Genomic DNA, 14537 nt, shown 5'->3' on the forward strand with positions numbered 1-14537 from the left:
TAGGACGCGCAGCTAAAAGAGTGGGGGCTCTAGCGGGGCGAAGGGGGACGGGGGGAGGGCTGCGGAGGGTCGCAGTGAGCGGAGGGCCCGGGGCGCCGTGCAGGAGGGGTGGCGGGTGAGAGGCAAGGCGGGTGTCAGCTCGGAGGATGCTGGGCCACTCTGATCGCCACCCGCCAAGTGTCCAGGAAAGCAGCCCCCAGGCTCCGCAGCTCCCCGTGCGGGAGCAATCCCGGTCTCCACCGCCCAGGGTAGTCAGAGAATCAGTGTGCAGTGACTGTGTGCTGTGAGTGCGGGCTGGACCGATGGGCGAAGGCCGGGATGATGGACGAGGTCTGCACCTGTGGCGGGGGAGGGTCGGGGAGCACCAATAACGAGGGAGGGGCCAATGGCGAGGGCTGGACCGAGGGTCGGGGAGGGACCAATGGCAAAAATGCTGCGCCCTCAGGGATGCTGGGCGGAGCGGAATCAGTAGCTTTGATGAGCATACTGAAAGTTCTTCCCTCTGCTCGCTCAGAAGAACGACGGAGACGATCGAGGCTTTTAAACAAATGCTGTGACTTCCTCTACGTGGAGCCGAGGTCAAACACTGGGGGAGGCCGTGTGGTCTCAGTTAAACCCACCCCCTCTTGTCCTGGGAGAGCCCCGCCCAAAACTCGAAGTCTGGCCACTGGAAGGCTGAACCCCGCCCCCCGGGGGCCACCGCCCAATAACGGCATGGTCCTGCCCCCTCGCGAGCCCTGGCTCCGCCCCCGCGCGGGATTGGTCAGGCCGCCAGTTCTGCCCCGCGAGGGGAAGACCCGGAGAAATCGAGTTAGCCCAAGGAATGGGCCCCCCACAAGCCCTCTGCGCATGCTCGCTCCGTGACCCCAGCTTGAGGTGACTGCCCGAACCCAGACCGGGGCCCCAGGCACGGAGGCTGAGGGACCTGCCGCGGCTCGGTCTCCGGAGAGGGAGGGCCCCGCTGCCGTCGCCGCCCGGCCGGTGCCCGGTGAGGACGGGCCCCAGCGGATTGGGGAGGGTCTCGGGTCCCTGCCGGGCTCCTCTGGGGATCCCCAAGGGCTGCTGATGCTGGGGGGTGCCCCCCAGCTCTGCATCCCGGCGCTCAGGCCGCCTCCTTGTCCTTCACCAGCGATTCAGCTCTTCTCCTCGCTCGTCCTTCCCCAACCCACCCTACCCCAGGACTGAGCTCTCACACCCCAAGTCAGGGAGCCCCACATTGGTCTGCCTTTCCTTGACCGTGTCCGCCCCGCCCAGTACTGCCCCCGCGCTGCACCCATCCCCAGTCCCGTCCCATCCTTGTGGCTCTAGAGATGCTCGCAGGGATGGCAGTTGGAGGTCTGAGATGTTGGGGCGGGGGAGGCACTCCGGAGGCTTAGGAGGTGGCGGTAATGATGCGAGAGGAGAGAGGCGGGGAGCAGGGGCCATTTGGGCGCAGCATAGACAGGTCTTAGGACAAATTGCAGTGGGTAAGGAGGAGTAAAAGTAACTAAGATTCCAAGCCATGGTGATTAGGGTAAGGAGGTGCCATTACATGAAATTCCCACTTTGGGGAAGCTGTTCCCTGCACACTATAGAGTAGCAGTTCTTGACCCATTCTGGGTCTTACTGCTGCTTTGAAAATCTCCCTGTAAGGATGTGTACCTGCATATCTAAGTGGGTCCATCATCCCACCAGCAGCCCTCCAAGAACCACATGAGACAGCGATTATAGAAGGGGCATCTGTCAGTATCACTGGTAACTTGAAGACTTCACCCTTGCCTGCCTGCCTGCCTGCCTGCTCTTGAGAGCCCCTGCGAAGTTCACCACTACTCCCATTACATAGGTGAAACCAGCCCAGAGAGTGTAAGGGGTTGGCCTCTTAGCTGAGAATGCAGGTGTTGGTGGACATTGATGGTATTTCTTTCCCATACATATGAAGGTAATGGTAATTCTGTTAATCCATCATCAGTTTCCAGGCAATGATCCTGGCTTTCTTTTTTTTTTGGCCACGCCATTTGTGGGATTTTAGTTCCCCAATCAGGGATCGAACCTGCGCCCTCGGCAGTGAGAGCAGGGAGTTCTAACCACTGGACCGCCAGGTAATTCCCATGATCCTGGCTTTCAGAACCTCACCATCAAGGGATTGGACCTTGTATTAGTTACCTACTGCTGCCATAACAAATTACCACAAATTTAGTGGATTAAAACAACACAGCTTTGTAAAAGTCATGCAGTGCTGGAGGTCAGAGGTCTGACACGGGCCTCACTGGGTTAAAATCAAGGTGTGGGTAAGGCTGTAACCCTTCCAGGGGACTCTAGGAGAGACAGTCTGTTTCTTTGTCTTTTCTAGAGGCCTCCAGCATTCCTTGGCTCATATCCCCCTCCCACCACCTTCAATGCCAGCAACATTGAATCTCTCCTCTCGCTGACCCTGCCTGCATCATCACACCACTCTTTCTGACTCTTCTACCTGTGTTTCCTGCTTTTTAGGATCGTTGTGATTGTGATGGAACCACCTGGACAATCCAAGATAATCTCCTAGTTTAGTAACCTTCATGCCATCTGCAAACTTAATTCCCCCTTTGCCATGTAAGGTAACATATTTACAGGTTCCAGGGATCAGGACCTAGACAGCTTTAGCGATGGGCAGCGGGGAGGCATTATTCTGCCTCCCAAGGTGTCTAAGAGGCTCCTGCCAGTTCTTAACATTGTGTGGTTTGGGGTTTACACTGAGCCATCTTACAATATCATGACAGCTGGCTAGGATAAATGGGTGACTGGAGACCCATAGCAATATCAAACCATCCGACTGGGGATGCAGGTGGAGGGTGTAAAGTGAGTGAAGTAAGGTAAACTATTAAGCCTTTTGATCTTTTTAATTCATTTCTGCTTCACTTCTAAAAATTCTGTTAATTCAATGAACTTTTATTGAGTAAAAATTTAATTTTCAAAATAGATAAATAGCTTAAATAAATAAATAAATAGCTTAAAATAGCTGCCTGTCAACTCTTCCATTCACATCTCAAAAATAAATTGCTAGAAGGTTAGGGATGAATCCAGAAAAGAGACTGATCCAGCCTGAGGAACTGTCCACCCCTGTACATGGAGTGGTGGAAAAACAGTTCAGCTATGAACTAGAAATTAGAAACTTCTTAAACAGAGGGCCCATGGCATCATCCATTTTTCACAAAGTATCAAATCAAATAGGGTAATGGTAAAAAAAAAAAAAATGTAGATTCTCAGGTCCCTCTCCAGACCCACTGAGAAAGAAGTCTGGGGGTGGAGGAGTCCAGAACTGTGCATTTTTAACAAGAATTCTGGGTGATTCTTAGGTATCATGAAGTGGGGAAACCACTGATTATAGACTTAATTTCTCTTTTCTCAATACGTAAGTTTTATTGAGATAATTTACATACCATGCAATTCACTCACTCACAATGTACAATTCAATGGCTTTTAGTAAATTCACCAAGTTGTGCAGCCATCACCACAATCAGTTTTAGAACTTTTTCATCACCCCAGAAACCCCATACATACTAGTATTCACTCCTCACTCTTCTGGTCCCCATCCCTCCCACCCCCAGCCCTAGACAATCACAAATCTACTTTCTGTCTCTATGGATTTTTCTACTCTATAGATTTTCTATAGACTCCAGGTCATTTTATAGAAATGGAGTGTATAATATGTGATCTTTCATGACTGGCTTCTTTCACTTAGCTAATCTTTCCAAGGTTCACCCATGTCGTGGCATGAATTTTTTAAATTATCAAATAATGTTCCATTGTGTGGATACATCACATTTATTCATTTATCTGTTGATAGATATTTGGGCTGTTTCACTTTCTGGCATCTATGAATAATGCTGCTGCAAATATTCATGTACAAGTTTTTGTGTAGACATCAGTTTCCATTTCTCTTGGGGATACACTTAGGAGTGGAATTGCTGGATCATATGGTAATTCTATGTTTAACCTTTTGAGAAATCATCAGACTGTTTTCCAAAGTGGCTGCACTATTTACATCCCCACCAGCAGGGTATGAGGGTTCCATTTTCTCCTCATCCTCACCAACACTTGTTATTGTCTGGTTTTTTTGTTTTGTTTTATTAGATCCATTCTAGTAGTGTGAAATAGTATCTCATTATAGTTTGATCTGCATTTCCCTCATGACTAATGATGTTGAACATCTTGTGCTTACTGGCCACTTGTATATTTTCTTTGGAGAAAGTCCTATTCAGATCCTTTGCCCATTTTAAAAATTGAGTTATTTGTCTTTTTATTACTGAGTTATGTGTTCTTTATAAATTCTAGATACAAGTCCCTTATCGGATGTATGATCTGCAAAAATGTTCTCTCATCCTATGGGCTGCCTTTTAATTCTCTTGATGGTGTCCTTTGACTCACAAAAGTTTTAAATTTTGATGAAGTCAAATTTTTGTGTTTCTTTTTTGGTTACCTGTACTTTTAGTGTCGTACTGAAGAAAGCTTTGCCTAATCCAAGGTCAGGAAGATTTACTCGTTTCTTATTTTTTTTAAGAGTTTTATCACTAGCTCTCATAATTAAGTCTATGGTCATTTAGAGTTAATTATTTTTATGATGTGAGAAAGGGGTCCAACCTCCTGGAGTTTCATTCCTGGACCACAGAGGTGTGGGCTGCTGGCCAGTGTTGTACACCAGGCCAGTCAGGGTATGGGGGCAGGGTCCTGTGGGTGGGGCTTCCCACCATAACCCTTTCCTGCCCAGAGTGGTTCTCTGGGTTGGGGGGGGGGTAGGCAGTGTCTTTTCTGCTGGGCCCCATGTCCCCCCAGGTCCCAGGTACCACCATGTTGCCTGCCCTGTGAGGCAGGATGGGCAGAGCTGGGAAGGACCACATGGGAGGAGTAGGGGTTAGCTTATCCAGGGGCTGGACCAGGGACAGGAGGGATAATGAGACATCAATCCCAGGGGTGCCTGTGGTCAGGTGACTTGCTACCAGGAAGCATTTACCTGAGGCTACACCCCCTGGAGGTGGGGGTCCTCCTCTGTCGCAGTTGGGAGGTCTCTGCTTTCGTGTCTAGTTGTCTGGTCTCTGCTTTCATGTCTAGTTGACTGAGAAGGGGAGCTTGCAGGGGGCAAGGCACCCCAACCATGCACTGGCCTTGCACCTCAGGCTCCTCTCATGGATGAAGGGGTCTTCGAAGACTTTTGGGTGTGGGGCATGGACACCTCAAGCCATGTGCATTGGAGGCGCCCAGAGAAACACAACTAAAAGCCAGGTTGGAGAAACAGGTCTAGGGGGCCAAGTAAGAGTGTACGGGCCTTGGTGCTGCCTGAGTCCTGGACAGGGAGGGTGAGATGTCTGCCAAGGCGGCAATCTTGTTTCTGGGCCAAACTGGAAACTGAGAAAGACCCCGCCATCTGCCCACCACCCAATCACCCCCAACAGACAAAACAGCTAGCCCACACTGATGCCCCAGAGCCCCGGTCTCCAGGCCAGCGCTGCCCCTGTCATCCATTTTTTTCTTTTCTTTTTTTTGGCCATGCCATGTGGCTTGTGGGATCTTAGTTCCCTGACCAGACATTGAACCCGGGCCCCCGGCAGTGAAAGTGCAGAGTCCTAATCATTGGACCACCAGGGAATTCCCTGTCATCCATCCTTTCTGCTTCTCCAGACCAGAAGCCAGGGAGCCCTCAGTGACCACAGATTCTCTGGACACCTCCACAGCCCTGTACCCACTCAGCTGAGGCAGAGCCAGCACCAGCTCAGACACAAGGTCACTGCCCTCGTGGGGTCCTAGTGTCCCCTAGCACTGGGTGCCCTGGGGCCTCTGGCCTGGGATGGGGGCTGGATCTAGTTGTAAATCTGGAGAGCTCTGCCTCCAAGGGCCCAGCCCATGTTCCTGGTGACACAGTGTCAGGGTGAAGGGCACCGGGCATTCTGGGAGTATCAGTGACCTGAGCTCCTGTCCCCAAAGTACTTTTCCCTGAAGACTGGTGCTCAGGAAGATGGGTGTCCATTATCCTGGACAAGGTACCCCAGGTGCTGTACGGGCGGGCTCTGGACCCACCTTTACTGGACTCCCAGCTCTGCCTTCATGGCTGCATGCCTCAGTGTCCTCATCTGTAACCTGGGTCAATGAGAAAGATCAACTTTCAATAACATGGGGCTGAAGGTTAAGTGGAAAAACCTGTGGAAGCACTTCACCCTGTGCTCAGCACCTGTGGGCCTGGATTCCTAGTAACTTAGCTGTCAGCACCTTGGTCACCCCAGTAGCCCCTTGAGAGCCCTGTTTTGGGCACATTTTGTAGATGGGAAAGTGAGGTTTGGCTGGGAGAGGTGACGGACCCAAGGCTACCAAGAGAGCAGAAGCACCAGCCCAGGGTTCTCTGGCTCCATTCAGGTCCTTTCCTGGGGGCACCGAGGCAGCCCCATCTGCCCCAACCTCCAGCCCAGATTCTTCCTGAACCCAGGCCTAAGGGCACCTCCACTAATGGGATTTTGCCTCCTGCCTTAGGACGGAGCCCTTGAACTGCTGGGTTCCTTCCAGGGAGGTGGAGGAGAAATCCATCTGCTGGGGCCTGAGCGTGGCCTGGGGGCCAGGCCATCGGTCCCAGAATGCCCCTGCCCGAGCCCAGTGAGCAGGAGGGCGAGAGCGTGAAGGCCGGCCAGGAGCCCTCCCCTGAGTCCCCTGAGCCGGGCACAGATGTCGTCCCCGCAGCCCCCAGGAAGCCCAGAAAGTTCTCCAAACTGGTGCTGCTGACAGCCTCCAAGGACAGTGCCAAAGTGGCGGGGGCCAAGCGCAAAGGAGTGCACTGCATCATGTCCCTGGGGGTGCCCGGCCCCGCCACCCTTGCCAAAGCCCTCCTCAAGATCCATCCCGAGGCTCAGCGGGCCATCGAGGCCGCCCCCCAGGAGCCTGAGCAAAAACGCAGCAAGCTGGACACAGGTGAGGCCCCAGCCCAGCGAGCAGGGCGGGAGCAAGACCTTCCTGGGGCCGAAGTCCCCTGTCACCTGGGCAGCCAGGGGGACAGCAGGCTCGGCTGGCTCAGGGGAGTATGTGTGTGCTGTGAACATTTCTGCGTGCATCTGTCTACATTATCTCAGTGTGAATCTCTGCGTGTCTATAGGCCTCCGTGTGTGTGTGTGTGTGTGTGTGCGCGCGCGCGCGCGCGCGCGCGTGTGTTTCTCTAAGGTTCTGTCTCCCTATGTGTGTATTTGCCTAGGAGAGTAAGTTTGTGTGGGTTCTTATATGTCTGTGTTCCTGGGCCTATTTCTCTCCGTGTCTACTCTTATGTGTTTTTCATGAGATAGGGGCATCCCCAGCCACAAGCCTAGAGTTCTCAGGGGACCTGAGGGACCCCCTCAGGCTCCATCGCCTGCTGGAGTCAGGGACCCCAGAGCCTGGAGGCCCCTCTGCAGTGGGCCTGGCTCACCCTTGAGCCCTTCCACCAGCCTGTTCTGCTCCAAGTGCCTCCTCATGTCCACCTGCCTCTGCCCAGTGCAGAGAGGGTTCTGTCCTCAGTACCTGTGTGGAGGCAGGGCTCAGAAGGGCCAAGTCACCACCCTGAGGCCACCAGCTAGCTCACTGCAAAGGATGGGGGGGCCCCCTCTGGCTCAGAGCCCATTCTTCCAGCTGAGCTGGATGGGACAGGCCATTTCTACCCCAACTGAGACCTCTGCTCACTTCTCAGATCAGGCAGGCTCTGGGGCCATATGGACCCCACCCCATATGGCACCTTTGTGAGAATCAGGACAAAGTCACCCTTCCTCAGATGGAGAGATGAAGAGCGTAACAAGGGCTGCAGCTTGGCCCCATGGGCTCCCCTGGGCAGATGCTCATGGGCAGTCAACACCTCTCAACCTGCCTCTCTGTCTTTACCTCCAGACCTGTCCACGGCCCTCCCCACCTCCTGCCCCGTCCTGGGCCAGGCAGCGGGGAGGGAGCAGCAGCTTCCTGATGCTCAGCCCAGATTTGGCCCAAAGTTTCCTGGAAACAGCCTCTGTGTCCCTGGGCCAGTGGCCTTTGGGAGCATGTCTCTGGAGTCAGCAATCCCTGCCCCTGCTCTGGCAGCTGGGACCCCCAGGTTTGCCCCCCACCCCTTCCCCCTTTTCCTTTGACAACAGCCTGACCCATCCCCTTCTCTTCCAGACGGAAAAGAAGATGGAAGGTTGGCAGGACAGCCTGCCCCCAGTCCCTTGGTGGATGGGGAGGAGTCCACCATGGGCCCCATCGTGTCCAGGGAGGACCCGTAGCCCTGACAACTGAGGGTGCATCCTGGCTGGGTCAGTGAACTTGGCTGCAACTTCTACACGTTCCACTGGGCTTCTGCCTGCGGCCCAGCCGCTGACTGATTTTCACTTTCAACGTTGTAATCTTTTTCTGATCAAGCATAATTTACTTTTGTAAGCAGAAAAAAAAATTAAAAAGAGAATAAAAGAAGCTGTACACTAGATCCCACCACGGGTAGGTTTTTAAAATTCCATGATTCTGGGTCCTTTGAGGTCCCAGCTCCAATCCCCACCCCCCTGCTCCTGAGCCTCCCCAACCCCCACCAGCCCTTACCTGGCCCTGCTCCAGGGCTTCCTGGCCTGGGCCATCTCTCAGGCCCAGGAGGGCTCTCCAGCGGCCTCCATCCCCCAGGGCCTCCTCAGCCTGGAAAACCCGACCACTGACTCAGAGACTAGGTGGAGTCTCTGAGGTTTCCACTTTCTGCTGCCTTTGGTGTCCAGCCCTGAACCCCTGGGAAGCCAATCCTGCCCCTCCCTGGCTCTCCTTCCAGGGCTAGTTCCCAGGAGGCCTCAGCCTGCTTCTTCCTGCTGGACCCTCATAAAGGCCACCTCCTCCAGGGAGCCACACAGGACTGACAGCCCCTGTGCACAAGGGCCCTGATGTCCACGGCAGCCCAAGGTTCTGCTGAGGAGGTGAGCCTGCGGTGTGAGGGGGCACGCCTGACAGAAGTGTATTGTGCCCCTGCCATGTTCCTTCTGGGTGGTTTGGGGGCTGAGGGAGATTCCTGGGAGCCTGAGCCCCTCCTCAGGTCCCCTGGGTGCTGCCCTGCTGGAGGGAAAGATGAAGAAACACTGTTCCCCTCCTTCAACCATAAGTCGGGGTCCCCTGAGAAAAGGCATCGGCCTCAAGTTGCTTCAGCCCACGTGTTCCTCATCATTTGAAAACTGCCTTTGGGCAAAAGGAAATGGATTACTTTTTAAAAGTAGAGTTTAGAGGACTTATGTTTTCAAACATTTTCCAAATTTAATCAGTATCTGTTGACTCCCTCTTGGGAAAAGTGAGTTACACAGCACATCCGCAGCGCCCAACTCTCCATTTTGCTGTTATTTTTACAGCATAGTTGTCTGTAACAATTATATTCTGTAACCATAACTTGAAAAGTTGTTTTGTCTGAATTCTATATTTAAATAGATTCCCATCCCCCACAAGATTTCTCCTTTCCTGAGGCTCTGAGTCATCCTGGAGGGCTGGTTCTGTCAGTTGAGGAGACCGCCTGAGGGCTTGCTCTGGTTTAACATTTGATGGTGGAGGAGGCATGGAGTAGAGGAGGTGGGGAGAGGGACTGGCCAGCCTCGACCCCTGCCACTCATCCTGGACTCCAGGCAGTCCTGGCCTGGGCAGGGTCACTGCAGGCATCCACTCCCCTGCATTTTGCTGTGGCACCATCGACCCCTTCTGCAGCTGCCATGGGAGCCTGGGGCGGGGGTGGCACTTGGGTCCCCAGTGAGGGGGCCTGGTTGACTAGGTGGCCCCTGGAGGCTGGGTGGGGGCACAGGAAGGGTGCACTTCCCTCCGGGGGCTCAAGCGGCCTGTGGTGCCTGTCATTTGCCAGGAGGGTGGGAAGCCACTGCCAAGCCAGGCAGGGAGCTCATACACTGGATCGGAGGTGTTAAGCTTTTCTTATTTTTTAAATTTTGAAACATTTCAAACTCCCATAAAAGTTGAAGGAACATGCAGGCAACACCACATATCCCTCACCTAGATTCACCCTCCCTCTCCCTCCTAGTCCTGCCGCTTTCTTGCCTCATCACTTCTTGAAGACCTTAACGTCTGCTACACAGGACCTAGTGGTAAACAGGTCACAACCCCAGCCTCCCAGAGGTAGACAGGAGACACAGGACTTCCTGCTGATGAGTCCATGAAATCTGGGGCTAAGGGCTGCCCAGGAGAGGACCAGGAGCTCCTCAGCATATGACAGGTGCCTGAGGAAGCCCCGTGGAGGGAGCTGAAAGGTGAAGAGGGCGGGCTTAGGAGGAGTGAGCCCAGACGGAGTAGGACAGGAAGGCCACGAGGCAGGAATGGTTGGTAGAGGCTACTGGCCCAGGGCCTTGAGGCCACAGGTGGGTTCCAGGCTCATCACGGGTAGTAGGAGGTTGGGACGGATTTATGCAGAGGAGGAATGTGATCAGTGTCGTTTTACAAAACTCCCTTGGTGCCCTGAGGAGAACAGACTGGAGGGGGTCCCAAGTGGGAGCGGAGAGGCTGGTGAGGGCACCACCACAGCCCGGGGGAGAGCAAAGGGAGGGGAGATGGGAGATTCTAGAAGGGGACTGAGAAGGGCTCAGTGTAGGCCTCTTTTGGGGGACAGTGTTTGAGGGAAGACTGGCCTGCCCAGCCCGGGATGACAGTGCCATCCACCAGGAGGAGAATCCAAGGGGAGAAGGCAGCTGGGGGCAAGTGGCCTTCCAGTTCACACAGTTGGCATCCTGCTGGACGGGTGTGTTCCTGTTGGTCAAGAGTGGTTCCCACCAGTGTCAACGGAGCAGAAATCCCTCAGAAGTGGCAGATTGATACAAGTTCTGAGTCTCTGCACTCAGTGAGTGGGTGGGTGGGGGCATTAATTATGATGGGGATAAAAAGTAAATAGGATGACTACTGTACACTTATTTTTTAAATATTTATTTATTTGGCCACACCGGGTCTTAGTTGCAGCACATGGGCTCCTTAGTTGTGGCATGAATGTGGGATCTAGTTCCCCAACCAGGGATAGAACCCGGGCTCCCTGTGTTGGGAGCGCAGCGTCTTATCCACTACGCCACCAGGGAAGTCCCTACACTTACTTTAAAAAAATATCTTGCATTGGTCTTTCCTTCAAGCTAAAAAACAAACAAAAAAAGGTAATTCATGGTCATGAAAATAAACAGAAAATACTGATTATGAAAAAATATTACAAAATCTACAATAATTCCACCATCTAGAGATAAGTCTATGATAAATATTTTTTATATTCAGAAAATTGGGGTGATAAAGTGCCTTTTTTTTTTTTTTTTTTTTTTGCCGCACTGCGTGGCTTGCGGGATTTTAGTTCTCGACCAGGGATCAAACCCCGACCCCGGCAGTGAAAGCACGGAGTCCTAACCACTGGACCACCAGGGAATTCCCTATTTTTTTCTTAATGTATTACAAATGTCTCTCCAGCGTCCATTTTACAACGTACCACTACAGGGGTGGATCATTTATCCAACCAGTCCTGATTGTTGGACGTATCCGTTGTTTCCAGGTTGGCAACAATCCTTTCAAAAGCCTTGGGTGAGATTCCTGCACACGGATTGGACACAGCCACTATCATTCCACCCGCGGCCCGTGAATACCCGGCTCTCAGGCATCCTTGCAAACATCCGGTAATATCATTAAGAAGAAAATATTTAAAAAAAGAAGAAGAAGAAGAAAATATTGATAACGCCCCCCGCTTCATCTTGTATGCACAACCTCTGCGTGCTTTTTCCTGGGGGTTGCATTTTCCTTGGTTAGCTTGGAGAGCTGGTCCAGGCACGCCCCCGTTCCCCCAGCCGCCGCCAGGCTCAGTGTGGCTGATTCTCCTGGAGGCCGGGAGGAGGCGCGCGCGGACGCCGTCAGGCCCAGCAGATTCCGGACGCCCACCCAGGCCCTTTGAGGCCCGGGCACCGGCTCTAACTTGCCTTCTGCAGGGGCCAGGGATGATTCCTCAGTGACAATCCGGCAGATGGCCGGCTATCCGAAGAACGCGGGTGAGATCCGTACTCCTCGTCATCCTCAGACACTCCAACACAAGTCGCAGCCCCTCCTCCTCCCAGTCTGATTGCCCCACAGCAAGTACCTCTTCTAAGAGCCCATGTGACTCATTGTTTATTATTATCTATTGCTTCTCCCCAACCCACCCCCCATAACGTAAGCTCAACGCCACCACGGCAGGGGTCTTTGTGGACTTGGGCTCCTAAGGTGCCCAGGGTGGAGACCTGGCAGGGGAGCGGGCGGAGAGGCGCAGGGTGCGGATGGGGTACGGCACTCGGAGCCCAGGCAGGGGCAGAGGTGCGGAGATCCAGAGCGCGCAGTCGGAGTTGGGCGGAGCGTAGGTGCGAGAGGAAGGCGCGGAGGATGAGGCAGTGGGAGGCGGAGGACTGAAAACAAGGATGGGAAAGGGGGCGGGAGAACGCGGGAAGGAGGGGATTCGACGGAGGATGCGGAGAACGTGGAAATGCGGAGCGGGCGGGGGACCAGGGCAGGAGGGCCCCATGGGACCTGAACCTGCACCTGCCTGGAGCCCAGGGGCAGGGGGGCGGCGGGGACTTCCAGCAGCAGCTTTAGAGCGAGAGGAGGAAGGCGGAGGGGAGGGGTGTCAGGGTAGTGGCGTTTTCTAGAGAGGAGCAGCGTCTTCACTCTGCCAACTGGGAGACTGGGGGCTCCGGCTGGGCAAAGGAGGGCGGGCGGAGGGAGGAGTCCGCGGGGCTGCGGAGGGTCGCGGTGAGCGGAGGGCCCGGGGCGCCCTGCAGGAGGGGAGGCGGGGGCGTCATCGCGCCTGGGCAGGCGAGAGGCAGGGAGGGTGTCCGCTCGGAGGATGCTGGGCCGCTCCGGTCGCCACCCGCCAAGTGTCCAGGAAAGCAGTCCCCAGGCCCCGCAGCTCCCCGCGCCAGAACAATCCCGGTCCCCACCGCGCAGGGTGATCAGAGAATAAGTGTGCAGTGATTGTGCGCTGTGAGTGGGGGCTGGACCTATGGGCGAGGGCTGGATAGATGGGCAAGGGTTGGACCAGTGCAGAAAAAGATGCTTTCCCCGCACGGAATCCCCTCAAAGGGGCAGATTTTTTTTTTCTGACGTTTTATTTTGACATAATTTCACACCTACAGAAAAACTGCAAGTGTACAAAGCATGCCCATATACTTTTCACCCAGGTTCCCCAAAAGTTAGGAATAAAGCCAGCCACAGCAGCAATAGTGAAATTTAGAAACGTGTCCACAACTGCTGAGCCCGCGTGCCGCAACTACTGAAGCCCACGCTCCTAGAGCCCGTGTTCCGCAACAAGAGAAGCCACCACGATGAGAAGCCCGCACACCACAATGAAGCGTGGCCCTCACTCGCCACAACTAGAGAAAGCCCTCACGCAGCAACGAAGACCCAACGCAGCCAAAACTAAATTAATTAATTTAAAAAATGCTTAAAAATTTTTTTTCTTCAAATTGAGTTGGAGGATTCTTCTGGCTAGAAAATCTATATCAGATCATGTGATCTGAAAAACGTTTAAATGTTTCCCCTGAATTTATATGATGTATTATGATGGAAAAAAATGAGATCTGGGCATCTTATAAAATACATTTGCCTGTAAAAAAAAGAAACTAGTGTCTAATAGGAAAATAACTAAACTATGTAGCCAGCCATATGTAAATACGGTTATAATATGGGGGCGGTGAGTTTTACAATATACAGTTAGGTGGAAAAAGCAGGAATACTTGAAAATAATTGCCATGGAGTGTGTTTGCAATGATGTAAAATTTAAAAGAAGATTCATTTTCAAAAAGATTGACAAGAAAGATGACAACTGGAAACTCAAGAGACCCAAAACGAAAGGGAAAGAACAAAGTTGGAGAATTCACACTCTCTGATTTCAAAACTTACTGCAAACCAACAGTAATTGAGTCAATGTAGTGCTGGCACAAAATAAACACAGACCCATGGATAGAATTTAGAGTCCAGAAATAAACCCTCACATTTATGGTTAATTGTTTTTCAACAGGGGAGCCAAAATAATCACAGAGAGGAATTAACAGTCTTTTCAACAAATGGCACAACTCAGATATCCGTATGCAAAAGAATGAAATCAGAGCCCTACTTTGCCCATAAAAACAAACAAACAAACAACTCAAAATGGGTCTAAGTCCCAAATGTAAGAACTAAACTATAAAACTTTTTAGAATACATACAGGTAAATCTTTGTGAACTTGGATTAGGCAGTGGTTTCTTAGATGTGACATCAAAAGCACAAGCAACAAAAGAAAAAACAGATAAATTGGACATCATCAAAATTAAGAACTTTTGTGCTTCAAAGGACACCATCTTAACTGGGAGCAATAAAGTGAAAAGACAACCCACAGAATGGGAGAAAGATTTTGTAAATCATATATCTGACAACGGAAGTGTATCTAGAATATAAATATAAAGAATTTTTAGGCTTAATAATAAAATGACAACTCAATTTTAAAATGGGCAAAGGATCTGAATAGACATTTCTCCAAAGAAGATAGGCAAATGTCAAATAAGCCCTTGAGAAGAGGATCAACATCATTAGCTATCAGGGAAATGCAAATCAAAACCAC

At 52.3% G+C, this 14537-nt stretch overlaps 2 protein-coding genes across 6 annotated transcripts in view; both read left to right on the forward strand.

Moving 5' to 3' along the window:
• The first annotated feature begins 847 nt into the window (after nucleotides 1–847).
• FLYWCH2 (FLYWCH family member 2) lies at nucleotides 848–8413 on the forward strand. Of its 4 annotated transcripts, none has more exons than XM_004270277.4 (3): nucleotides 848–988; nucleotides 6475–6906; nucleotides 8110–8413. In XM_004270277.4, the coding sequence occupies exons 2-3, from the start codon at nucleotides 6576–6578 to the stop codon at nucleotides 8211–8213; spliced, it is 435 nt and encodes a 144-aa protein (XP_004270325.1). In that variant the 5' UTR covers nucleotides 848–988; nucleotides 6475–6575; the 3' UTR covers nucleotides 8214–8413. The 4 variants fall into 4 exon arrangements, with proteins under 4 accessions (XP_004270325.1, XP_033284940.1, XP_049555393.1 ...); XM_033429049.2 differs by lacking the exon at nucleotides 8110–8413 and adding an exon at nucleotides 7846–8103; XM_049699436.1 differs by lacking the exons at nucleotides 848–988; nucleotides 8110–8413 and adding exons at nucleotides 2064–2078; nucleotides 7846–8103.
• FLYWCH1 (FLYWCH-type zinc finger 1) overlaps nucleotides 848–14537 on the forward strand; it is a 45774-nt gene continuing 32084 nt past the window's right edge. For both annotated transcript variants that reach the window (XM_049699417.1, XM_049699418.1), the window contains exon 1: nucleotides 848–988. The gene's annotated coding sequence lies outside the window, so the exon portion shown is untranslated. The remainder of the gene's footprint in view (nucleotides 989–14537) is intronic.

This window comes from Orcinus orca, chromosome 16, assembly GCF_937001465.1.
Source record: "Orcinus orca chromosome 16, mOrcOrc1.1, whole genome shotgun sequence".
In the NCBI taxonomy this organism is placed as follows: Eukaryota; Metazoa; Chordata; class Mammalia; order Artiodactyla; family Delphinidae; genus Orcinus; species Orcinus orca.